Here is a 12,382-nt window from a genome sequence, read left to right on the forward strand (position 1 = left end):
ATGTGTTTGTTATTTTCAAAAGGATAAAAAAATAACCCATATAATTTATGGGTAATCTACAATATCATGCCTCAATTACATTTTTTTGTCATAAGGGTTTGATATCGATCTGGATTATTGCCATTTTCTTTTCAATATTGGCCAATTTTTCTTTACTCCCTAACATCAGAATCTGCACCAGCCCCCTAAAATCCATATAAGTGGAGCTCTACTTGTTATTTTACCCCATATGCTCTGTTGCTTTTAGCCCAAGAACATAAAGTGATGCTATCTAGTCTGTTAAACAGTTGAATATGACGCTGGCTAACTTATTTTATCCTCACCCATTAATCCAGGCTGATCTCACTGTGGAATGGAGTATTAGACTTTTCCTGTGTGACCAAAAGACAATGACTCCTTTTAGGATTTGTAAAAAGTGGTGTTAATAAAAGATTGAGTTTTGCCTTATATCCTTTTTCCATGTTGAATAATAATTATCTATTGTTCAAGCTTGTTTTTATCAGAGTATATCCTGTGCAACCTATGTCAAAGTCACCTTCTCATTGCAGGCTCACGTGTGCATACCTGTCCTGCAAGGTGGATGAGTTCAACGTGTCCAGCACCCAGTTTGTGGGGAACCTTGTGCAGGAGAGCCCAGCAGGACAGGAACGAGTCCTGGAGCAGATCCTGGAGTTCGAGCTGCTGCTAATCCAGCAGCTCCACTTCCACCTGGTGGTCCACAACCCTTACAGGCCCATGGAGGGTCTGCTCATCGACATCAAGGTGGGTGAACCCCTTGAGAGCTTCAGCTGTCACGTCTGAGCGCACACACACCTTTTTGAGATTGCTAATCTAGCTCATTTAGCGGTTCAGATAATTGTTCATATCTCACGGTAATTATTTCCCGTACATTAAATTCATCCCTCAGACGAGATACCCCACGCTGGAGAATCCAGAGTCACTGAGGAAGAATGCGGACGACTTTCTGACACAGGCCGCCATGACAGATGCAGGGCTGCTGTTCCCCCCGTCTCAAATCGCTCTGACAGCTATTCTGAACAGCGCCTCCAGAGCCAGTCTCAGCATGGAGAGGTGGGTCATTTGTGCTCATGTGACAATGATCACTTTGAATTGAAATTCTCTCAAATTATACAAAGTTCATTATAACTTATGGGGTTTCTTCCCCATGGGTAAGATGCAGCAATTCATTTTTATTTTATTTGTAATATGTTAACTGCAAACAGCTCATTCAGATAATGTTACTTAGATTGGTTTCAGGTATGCTTGATATGTGTTGTGTGTGATATGTCAGGTAATATGTCCCTGAAGTTATTTTGTTGTCTGTATATAACACGAGTCAGTGATTTAAAACATTTAAATTCTAATGTCCCAAGAACTGACTGTTTAATCCATTTATACAGTATGTAGACTGGAGCAGTTCAATTCAAGCAAAAACCAAAGGTGTTGATGTGTTTTCTCATTTCCAGCTACCTGAACGAATGTCTGGGACTGAAAGGGGACAAAGAGTCTCTGTCAAAGATGTACGACTCAATGAGACGTGAGTAAACTTCACCTTCCATCTGACACCACAGGATGGCGATATTGAGCTCCTATTATTTAACTGCCTCACACCACAGGTCTGACGTGAGATTTCAAATCCTTTTTTATTTTCTCTCTCTGCCGCTCCAGGGATGAAAACCCTCCTGAAGAAGTATGAACTTCCCAAAGCGGAGGAGGTGAACATTTGCAAACAGAAGCTGGAGAGGGTTCACGCTGAATTTGGCATCTCAAGCAAGTAAGGAGACCTGTGACTTAAAGACAGAATCATCTTTTATCTACCCCTTTACAGTGGTGTCATTTTAGCACCAGTCGAAGTTCCACAGTGATTATCATTATCATGGACAGAATTTCTTCACTCCCTGCACAACAAAGGGATCAACTCCAGTTTTCTGTCGTATGTAGTAACAGTTTTATTTTAGCCAGGTCGTCGTATCTAAGATGCAAAAGGTTCAAGGTTCAGTATCAGGTAGAAAAATAAAAAGGAACACGTCATCATTAGCCGTATGAAAGGAAGAACAACAGCACACACCACATTCCTGCCTACATCATCCATACCTTGAAGCACAGCTGATAATTGGTATTGCTGATGGAGAATTTTTTTTTTTTTAGGCCTGTTGGTTAATCGCGCTCTTGTGGCCAGTTGTCCGTTTACACTTGGTGAGGTCGGTGAGGTCCGTGGTATCTTTAAGTGCAGCTACAGTAAAACAGTCTGGTAAACTCTTGAGCTCTGACAGGCACAGATTCAGACTTTGCGGCTGTTTGAGTCGTCAGGAGGCACGCGGGGGGGGGCAGATGTGGATTTATCGGTGCGTGGCATGACTTCTCGGGATGGATATGAAAACAGACGGTGCTGCGGTGAAACGCCACCCGTGATGGGGGGAGGGGAAGAGAGACTGCAAACGCATGAAAGCTTAGAGGGAGTTCAGGTGATGTCACAGCAGCATATACAGTATGTAGGCCCGCACACTATAGAAGGATCCATCAAGGTTAACACATGCACAGGAAAGGTTACAGGTTATCTCCTAAAGACTCTTAGACTATCGCTCGTTGCTCTTCAGCTATATCATACAAAAACACCTTTTTTATTTTTCTATACACGTCTAAGTATATATCAACAAACAAAGCAGTTTATATAAAAAAAAAAATGTAACAAGTGGTTCCAGTGCTGCGTGGTAGTTCATACACAAAGGTGGTGGAAACGGTCGGAAGGAGGAGTTTATCGCAAACTCGGGGTGATGAGGGATGGGATGGCGTGAGGAGAGGAAGTTAAGGCTCGTGTCGTCTTGGAGAGAGGTGCCATGTTTAAAATTCCCTGATGACGGCAGAAAAACGCTACTTGAATGCTTTGGATCGCCTCCCCCTCTTTAATGTCTCCAAGTTTAGTCCAAGGAACGCAGCGGCTGACTGGAGTCGCTCCCCGATTCTTCCGGCTCCACGTCAGCCGCCAACCGCTACTCGTCAAACTTCTGAGGGAGGAGTGGCAGGCATAACAGGATTTAAAAAAAAAAAAAAAAGTTCAGACATCTCTGCAGTTCACTGTAACTCAGGTCCATCTTCATGCTCGTGTGTGACGAGGCTTCTCGTCGAACTTCAACAAACACTGTCGGTGTCTGAAGCATTTTGGAAAAGGGCTTTGGAAGGACAGTATTCAGATATGCAGCAAGTGGTTTTTTCCCGTGGAGAACGGCCATATTGCGTCGGAACTGCCAGGAAATCTAGGCCACATGCTTATAAATACAAACTGACTTTAGTCTTCGGTCGTGCGGCAGAAAGGACTTCACTTTGGCTGGCTGTGTGGTCTGACTGCCACAATCTGACTCTCAGGAGGTCATCCGTTTAACTCACATTACCTGGATGGCAGCAGCCAGTGACATGATGGTGCACTCTGTCCTGTAAAATAAAGTGGAGGTGTTTGTAAAAGGCACAAATCACTGAATTAGAATACTGATCCGTCAATATGAAACTACACCTACGTGATTAACTAGTCTACATGAAATCAAAGCAACAAAAAAAGGTCACAGGAAACTACAACTACTGATTATCATGGAGTGGACACTAGACACTCTAGAACTAAATGAGTCTTGATAATGGACTTCGAGGGGTTGGTCACAAACACTGAAAATATGGAACACAGTTCACCAGCAATTACAGCTTGCAAAGACAACTTCACAGATTTCTCCAATCTTCAGATCCTCAGTACAAATGTATTTGTGTTGCAGCAAACGAAAGAGAGGATACGAAGAAGACGGCCACGTAGCTAAAGAAGCCCGTTTGGCAGAAGAGGTAAGAACATTTGCTCAACAGCAACATTTGCTCCAGTGTTTATGGACTTTGTTAAATTCTCCCTAAATGAGCTAAACCTCTGTTCCGTTCCAGGAGGAGTGGACAGATGAAGACCTGGTATGAGCTCCTTGTGGCTGTAGGATCATTTGCACTTTTCTACTTGAGCTGCCAATGACCAAAACACAATGATGTCACAAACAGTGCGCATGTCATTTACTTTCCCGCATGACACTGCAGTAAATCTTTTGGGTTTGCATTTGTTCTTCATTAAGAATAAAGATATTTTTCTACAAATTGTGTTTCTGTGGATTTCGGTCAGAATGGTGAACTATTCCTTTAAAGTGTCACATTACACTACGTGCATGTTTCTCCACCTTCGTCAGGGGACAATGAAGGACTCTGTAATCTACTTTACAAAAAACTGTTTAATAAGTGCATGCATGTCTGATACAGTCTGTACTATTCAATTTTTTTTACTGCTGTAAACACTTTCATTTTACTTGGTTTCTCTGATTATGTGTCTTGTCCGGCATTCAGAAGCTTTAAAAAAAAAAAAAAAAGACTTAAACCAAATAATCAAAACAAAACGGGATACAATCGGAGGGAGAAAAAAAAAAATTCAGCTCATCTCTCTTATATACTCATGATTCCAGCAAGAGAATTTATTCTTAATATAAAATAACCATAGTTTTCTGAAAGACTTTGTTCCAATCTAGAAACCAAAGTAAGAAATAAAGAAAACAAATAGACAGAAATGAAAGTTTCAGCACTTTGCGCATGTTGTCACATCCTTAAAATAAATCAGTCACTAATTACAGTATAAAAAGCATTAACGCTCATAATCCAGTTACCAGAAAAAAGGAGGGGAGGGGGGGGGTGAAAGGACTAGCTTCTTCATGTCAGTTTCCTCATATTGAGCCAGGAGACGGGGTCGGGGGGGTACACTTTGGCAACCTGTGCTATCAAAACACAGCGGGTACACAGACACCTCTTGAAATTGTGATATTTGGCCCTTGTGGCGAAGGGAACGCAGTGTACCCAAGTCAGAATCATGAACAGAGTTTCTCAAGGAAAAGTAGCTCCTGTGCATTCAGCTGTCAGTCACTGGCACAAGTTTTTCTTTTCTTTTCGTTCTAAGTACTGCATCGGTTGTTGTACTCAGCCGCTGTTGTTGCATAGCTCTCTTTGTGGTGAACGGGACAAGATGGCAGGTGGGTGGAGATGGGCGGGACTATCAGGAGGAGGACATGATGGAGGGTGGTGGTGAAGGAGGGGTTGCCATGGTGATGAGGGTAGAGCATGCTCGGCCCCCTCTGTGCTGCACTCCGGCGGAGGAGACTCGACGGGAGGATGGGAGGATGAGAGGAGAGGAGGAGTGCAGTACTACCTGTTGCTGTTGGACATGGCATACTGAGTCTGCTTCTGCTGGAGGAGCTCTGTGATGGCCAGCAGCTTTTTCAGCACGTGCTGCAGAGAGGAGACAGGAGTTAGATCATTCTGCTGTGACAGGATGTTACAGACAGACGTGTGTGTGTGTGTTCAGATGTGACGTCACGGGTCTCTGACCTGCTGCGCTCCCCTGTCGTTGCTCAGCGTCCGCAGCTCGTCTGAGTGTGTGGCACAGACCTCGTGCAGCGCAGCCAGGTCCCGGGACAGGTCTGTCCTAAAGTGCTCGGTGGCTTCAGGGAGGTCAGGGACATTCTGGTGACACACACACACACACACACAGGATTCTTATAAGCTTGTGAAACAGAGGTAGCCGTCAGGGTCTGCATTAGAGCTGCAACGAGCAATCATCATTATCTATTAACCCATTTAGACCGGATGCAACCTATGAACGTCTTAAGAGTTCATAGGTTGCGTGTCTCATCCACATTTTCATCTTTTTCAAGACATGCGGCCGACGAAATACTTGCTGGAAAGGCAAAATGCATGATTGTAAATAAAGTTTGTTTGTTCGCTCTCTTAGCCGGCAAACAAGTTTTTAAAGTAGCATTTAAGACAATCTAAGCGAGGGGAGCGATATTGCAAATTACAGCAGTGTTTCATCGAAGAAAAATAACAATGAAGATTCAGGTGTGCCTGCTGACCTGGGCTCAGTCGGTAAGGGACATGTTTGAGGAGGGGGGGGATCTCAGCAGATTTGCTGTATTTATTGTTATTAAAGAAAATATAAACTAAGTTTAATGAAATGGCAATGATTTACAATGAAATTTTAGTTTTTGTCAATATTGGCAATTATATCAGCTCCTCAGAAAATCTCCTCAGTTTTAGGTGGTTGTTTTTAAACAATGTTTCATTTTTTCAGTGTGTTTTTTACTCAGCGCCTTAGGTCTGCATGGGTTGATAAGATGAACAAAAAAAAAACGTAATCAAAATAAATTTATATTGAATCAGATCTAATGACAAAGAAAAGTGTAAAATCCACTTTTAAGAAGACAAAACCATAGTGCTTGGCATTATTCTAGCAAATTTGCTGAAACAATCAGAAAATAGTTATTTGCTTTCTGTCAATTAATCAACAAATGTTTTCAGCTCTACGAACAGTAATTTGATCAAAAGGCAACAATGTGACTCACCCCTAACTCATCCAGAAACATTATCATCCTATGTTTGTTGTTTTTGATGAAAGGGTTCACGCCCTCCATGTAGGGCTCCTGTTCGGGAATAGAAAAGACAGCTGTGTGTTGCCGACATACATTTTTAACACTTATACTGAATACTGCAGATTCCTGGAGGGAAATTCAAACCTTAGCACCAAATTCAACCAGGTTGGCGAGGTTTTGGACAGACTTGGCCACCAGGGTGAGGGTCCTGCCTGCTGTTGTTGATGGAGGGTCTGCAAGAAGAGATCACAGAGGAAATCACACAGTGCAACACATCACATGGTGAACAGGAAGGGTTTTGAGTGTTTGCTTTTCAGTGGACGCTCACCAGCAATGATGTTGAACATTCTGGGGTTGAGGATGGCAGGACAGATCAGTCTTAGAAAGACAAAGCCACTGGAGGAACAATAGATAAGGTCAAGTTAGACAACATTAGAAAAGAAAAACAATGTATCACATGCTCAAATTAAAAAGGTCCTAAATGCAGGGCAAAGATACGCTGACTGCTTTTAAACTCACAAAACAAAAGCAGTGCTCCTACATTGTTCACAGGTGCTGGATTACCTTACAACTCTCGTCCGCATGGTGGTGTTGGCGGACCATTTCTGCTGCACAGACTTCTGCAGACAGCCGTAGATGAACCTCAGTGTCCTGGAAAGGTCATCAGAGAAAGACAGTGATGGGGTGTTTGTGTCATTTGGACATTTCTGTTTTACGAACTAAATCAAACGATTTACTGACAAAACTAGACAACAAAGCTGTTTGCATGCTTACGGTGGAAGGATCTCAGCGGCCATGAAGATCTTCTCCACCAGCTCAGACAGGATGTTGAGGAGATGAGCCAGGTTCAGGTTCACGTCCTCATTCTTGTCCAGTTTGGAAGGGTTCAACTAAAAGCAAGGATCGATGAAGGGAGACAGACAAACAAACGAAGATGGATTAATTCACATTTACAAGGTTGTTGTGAACCATGAGATTAACATTCTTAATTCATTATCCTGCAGTAGAAGCAACCAAGGTAAAGATTCAGTTAATCACAGATAAGAATTGTGTATTCCACGGATATAGAGCATTTTTAAGTATAATAGACAAAAGACAAGTTAAGAAATGATTCACTATGACACTTACATATCTGTGGGTATATAAACTCAATACAAACTTCTGAAATATTCATTGTGGTGTTAATCCTCAAAGAGCAGCCTTGAGACCTCCGCCATGCTGGTGCCGTTTCAGTTTTATGTTTTGCTTTGAGACGGAGGAGCAGCCTTGTGCAGCTGCTGCACTGACAATGATATAAATGCCATGTTCCTAACCTTGTACCACAGATAAGTGCCAGATGACAGACTTATTATAGAGAGGGGAAACCTCTGTAGGTCTTTACCTCACAGGACTGTTTGCTCTCCATGATCTTGAGGATGGTGTCTTTGAGAGCATGGTGGACGAAGGGCGTGGCTGTGGCCTTCATGTACTGCTCCATGAGAGTGCTGGCCAGTGTGGTCGCTCTGAACAAGGTCGTGGCCTCATCTGGGAACAAGGTGAAGTAAATGTATGAGCACACGGTTCTTTATATTCCTGAGTTGACAACAATACAAACAATGAACTGAGCCCTGAAAAATACCCTGCAGACCTACACAAAAGGATTGTAAGGACTTGTATTATCTTATGAAGAGGAATAACTTTCTTTAATGTGTGTGTTTCTTACCCTCCATGTTAATCTCTCTGTCGTTGAGTGTCCTGAGTAGGGGGGCTTCATCCTGCTCATGTCTGAAGATCCGCAGGAGGAGGCTTGCCAGTAAGGTGCGGTCCTGACCACACACATGGGCCAGAGCGTAGATGACATGGAACTCTTTCTGCAAGATCATCTGCAAAAGGACACACAACGATGACATCAGTGTCATTTTGAGGGAACAACAGAGAAGACAGTTGATGGACGTTGCAGTCTAAAAAACTTGTCCGTGGATCTGACCTCTTTGAACTCGCTGTACTCCTCTTCAGGCATGATCTTCTCCATGGAGTAGCGGGCACGTACACGTAAGGAGCCCGGCTCTATGCCCTTCAGAGGCACGTGGGAGCTGAGAGGGAACCACTCATCAATCATCTGGCCCTTCTGCAGCCGGTTCAGCTGGCAGCGCATGAACACTGAGAGGGAGAGAGAAAAGGTGGGAGAGATGTGAGTTTGAAAATAAAAGAAGAACAGATGAGGTGAATGCACTGGCTTAGAGATATCATAAATGTTTTGAAAGTGTTATATGAACGTTTTCTCTGCCTCTGAGCACAGTTTCTTTTCGGGTGTGGGTGTTAGTAACATTTGCCAAGAACTTAAGCCGTGTTTACAAGACAAGAGGTTATAATACGGCCCCTGAGCAGCGCCACTTCTTTAACATGCCGAACTTTGTTTTGCAAAGAAAACAACCGTTAATGCTAATGTTGGCTTTAGTATTAGCAAAAACTTACTTCAAGCACTTTAAAAGGTTAACAGCAGTACTTACAGATGTCACTGTCTTTGCTCTTTTTTGTCTTGTTGCTCAGGCTGATTTCAAATCTGTTGATTTCACTCGACAGGTCACTGAAACAACAAATTAATACATTTAGTAAACAGCATGAAAATATTACTAATTTCAAGACAGATCTAATGCAGCCGGGAATGTGAAGAGGATAAAACAGTCAGGGAGGCAGAAAAGTAGGAGAATCCAAAGTAGGAAGATATATGAGCAGCTGTGTGATATACTCACTCAAAGATGAACTCTTCCGTGAAGACGGGGTTCTGCCCATCCCGAGGGTGCGTCTTTGCCACCTGGACGCTGTTCAGGTAGATGTTACAGTAAGGGCTGTTGAAATACTTCACCGGCAGCTTGTGGGCCTCCTCCACATACAGCACTAGGCTGCTCACCTGTCAGGACATGAGGGAATTAGCACAGAACAAATGTATCACAAACTTTGTCTATATAGCACTTCTCTTGTAACAATGTAACAAAGAGTCTTACAAAGACGAAATGAGCAGGGATAGGTTGAAAACAATAATTAACCTTTTATTTTGGTTATTTGTTTTGAGATGTTAATACCTACCTCTTCTCAGATTTCTCAAAAATAAGATACATATAACCCTTACATATTTTATTGCCAAATACTAATAGTTAATCATTTGTTTAACAAGCCCAATATGGAAAATGCTGAATAAAAATAGGCCTTTAAAAGCAAAACAAAATGTATGTAACTAACAGCAAGGCTCATCTAAACTTATAAATGTGGGGTGGCCTGGTTCAAAGGCTTCGACCAAAAAATTTTAATCAAGACAAGTGTGGGAATTATGTAATTAAGCTGTAACAACACCGACACACACAGCACTCCCTCAAGCACACAGAGGTGTATATGAATCTGCTGAGGACTGTAAAAACATAATGGATTTTTTGATGGTCCACTAACCCGCTGATTTCTCTCTATGCTGCAGATGACTGCTCTGACTATGACAGACGGGTCCATTGTCAGAGATAATGTGCTCTCTCCAATGAAGCCATGACACAAAACACTAACCTTAGAGATCTTTAGTCATTAAGAGAGGTGTAAATTGTTTCGGTTCATTATGAAACTGTGGTGGAACAAATTAGACGGAGGCGGGCTGCCACGGTGAAGTTAATTAATGGGAAACACTGAATCATGTGGGCGTCTGTCACAGTTATGCTCAGGTTTAATCAACTTTGAGCGTTAAATTTTGATTTTATAATTAGGTTCCAATAATGTTCCTACACCTGAGAGATAAATACCTTTTTACTGTTTTGTTTGAATGCGTCTATCTACTGCTTTACTGTGTCTACATGAACACACACACTGACTGATGGTATCTGTACCTGTCTGAGCCTCTTGTTGGAGGTGGGCTGAGTGGTTTTCCTTAGGTTACTGCAGAAAGTTTGAAGGCATTTCATCCAATCCTGTCAAAAAAATTTATTAGACACAGTTGACATGGGGTGTCTCTGTAAGAGCGCACTGTAAACTGTTCTGGAGACAGAACAAGCCGTTTTACTCTCATGTGTTGGTCTTACCTGTGCCTGCTCTGGAACCTCTCCTGCAAAGTAGAATATGTACTGTTCCTCACTAAAGTGCTGGACAACAATCTGGAAACAGTTTAGCCTGAAAAAGTCAAACAGAAGAGGAGATTTTTTTATTCATTTGACCCGAATAATACCTCAATAAAACTATTTTCTCCATGCAACTGCGAATTCAGAACTTCGTAAACCCAAGAACAATATTCTGATATCTCACCTGCCAAACAGACTGTCATGCACACCATACACGGAGCACACACTTAGGTCGATCAGCCCTTTTGGTTTGGTGGCTCTCTTCTCGCTCTCAAAGTAGATGAGCTGGGCGTCGTTACCCTCCAGGATAAAGTAAAGATTCTTCCACCGTTTGCCTTTACCTGAGGGCCAGATGGACATGAGGAAAGTTTATTGTACCGGAGGATCCCGACTGACCTCACCCGGAAACTAGACTAAGATAATGTCATTGATGTTACAGGGAGCTACTGATAATGTGTGATTCAAGGCAGAAGCTACACAAACCTTTGTTGAACAAGAGGTAGCCTTTCTTGACAATGTTTTTGTAGAAAGCATCTTTTGTTTTCCGTCTGATAGTGTTATAAATTTCTCTCCCATCCACTGTGTCAGTAAGAACTTGTTCCTGGTGCTACAGTAAAGAAATAGAAAACAATTTAAACCATCACATACTCAGACAGGCAATTCAATTCCATACAAAACGAGACATGGTTAATATTACATTTATTTACAAAAACATAATCTGTTGCTTGACAGGGATTCTTGAAAGTCACAATTGTAAAGAACAGGAAAATGTCTGATGCTATATATTTTCTTTCTCAGTAGCATTTGCTGCGCCTTTTCTTTTCTGTCGAAGTGCAGACAACAATAATTGTATATTTTGTATGCTAGTTTCGGTATATGCAATGTGAGCAATCCAGTCTTATCAAAACCCTTACATTTTTTTGCCAAATACATAGAATCAAAAAGGCCTAATAATGGCACGATGCAACTAAACATACCTGCACTGAAACTGGTTCTTTCAAGTTGTAGCCCTCAACAATCTGTTCCTTCTTGTAATGGTCGATGATGTCAGCAACACTGAGAGAGAGGGAGTGAACAAGATGCAGCACGTCAGTAACTGCAAGTCAAAATACACAACACATGCTGACTATAACTTAATATTCTACAATTTAGCACGTCACTTTTTCCTTATGTTATTCTGTTATATGAAAACCTGAAGGCCGGCACATTGCCAAAAACATACCTGTTGTAGTACCTCCCCCCCATCATGTACTGATTGTTGGGGGTGGGGGAGATCTTAAACCTTTGGATGTTTTCATTGGTGCGGAAGAAGAGCGAGTAGTCCCCAGGTGTGTTGTCTGATGGCCGGACAAGAAAACTGCACACCTGGCCAACTGCGAAAGGAGAAGCAGCGGAGGAATCGACAGAGGGACCAAGAGAAAGGTTTTAACGCCTGCTCAGCAGAATATTGTGATAAATGGACTTCAATGTCAGAATGACGATGTCACAAGTGATTAATAACTGCGGCCTAATGAGAGGCAAAGAGGGATGGTACCTGTCATCAGCAGGTTGTAGGCCTCTTGCTTGGTGACCTTTCCATGATACCAGCTGTAGGAGAAGAGCAACAGAGAGAAGAGCGACCACTGAATTAGGTCAGATCAACAAAAAACAGATGTTCAGTTACGCCGACTATAACAACAACATCTCTCGACACTGACATCTTTAATAAATGGTATCTCTGTTGAGGATATCCAGAGTAAACAGTTTGTCCAGCAAAATGAATCACTACTGTATAAAAATATATCATATGAGCCCTTTCATGTTCAATGTAATGTTCCAAAGAAAATAAATGACCATAATTTAATCAGATTGTTCCTACAGAGGGCCCTGTGCATTTGGCAT

At 42.3% G+C, this 12,382-nt stretch overlaps 2 protein-coding genes across 2 annotated transcripts in view; one reads left to right on the plus strand and one right to left on the minus strand.

Moving 5' to 3' along the window:
- Positions 1-4,116, plus strand: part of ccnh (cyclin H) — a 5,035-nt gene extending 919 nt beyond the window's left edge. The window contains exons 4-9 of the mRNA XM_034595642.1: positions 549-762; positions 908-1,071; positions 1,467-1,537; positions 1,669-1,774; positions 3,759-3,822; positions 3,916-4,116. Of these exons, the coding sequence (XP_034451533.1) occupies positions 549-762; positions 908-1,071; positions 1,467-1,537; positions 1,669-1,774; positions 3,759-3,822; positions 3,916-3,945 (649 nt within the window). The 3' untranslated portion in view covers positions 3,946-4,116. The remainder of the gene's footprint in view (positions 1-548; positions 763-907; positions 1,072-1,466; positions 1,538-1,668; positions 1,775-3,758; positions 3,823-3,915) is intronic.
- LOC117767784 (ras GTPase-activating protein 1-like) overlaps positions 1,925-12,382 on the minus strand; it is a 27,931-nt gene continuing 17,473 nt past the window's right edge. The window contains exons 7-26 of the mRNA XM_034595640.1: positions 12,036-12,088; positions 11,724-11,874; positions 11,479-11,557; positions 10,985-11,108; positions 10,686-10,842; positions 10,466-10,553; positions 10,274-10,354; positions 9,161-9,318; positions 8,918-8,994; positions 8,395-8,567; positions 8,131-8,290; positions 7,810-7,952; positions 7,203-7,318; positions 6,993-7,079; positions 6,757-6,824; positions 6,573-6,661; positions 6,402-6,479; positions 5,389-5,523; positions 5,210-5,289; positions 1,925-3,429 (exon numbers count right to left, since the gene is read on the minus strand). Of these exons, the coding sequence (XP_034451531.1) occupies positions 3,381-3,429; positions 5,210-5,289; positions 5,389-5,523; positions 6,402-6,479; positions 6,573-6,661; positions 6,757-6,824; positions 6,993-7,079; positions 7,203-7,318; positions 7,810-7,952; positions 8,131-8,290; positions 8,395-8,567; positions 8,918-8,994; positions 9,161-9,318; positions 10,274-10,354; positions 10,466-10,553; positions 10,686-10,842; positions 10,985-11,108; positions 11,479-11,557; positions 11,724-11,874; positions 12,036-12,088 (2,146 nt within the window). The 3' untranslated portion in view covers positions 1,925-3,380. The remainder of the gene's footprint in view (positions 3,430-5,209; positions 5,290-5,388; positions 5,524-6,401; positions 6,480-6,572; positions 6,662-6,756; positions 6,825-6,992; positions 7,080-7,202; positions 7,319-7,809; positions 7,953-8,130; positions 8,291-8,394; positions 8,568-8,917; positions 8,995-9,160; positions 9,319-10,273; positions 10,355-10,465; positions 10,554-10,685; positions 10,843-10,984; positions 11,109-11,478; positions 11,558-11,723; positions 11,875-12,035; positions 12,089-12,382) is intronic.

The sequence above is a fragment of the Hippoglossus hippoglossus genome, chromosome 9, assembly GCF_009819705.1.
Source record: "Hippoglossus hippoglossus isolate fHipHip1 chromosome 9, fHipHip1.pri, whole genome shotgun sequence".
Taxonomy (NCBI): domain Eukaryota; kingdom Metazoa; phylum Chordata; class Actinopteri; order Pleuronectiformes; family Pleuronectidae; genus Hippoglossus; species Hippoglossus hippoglossus.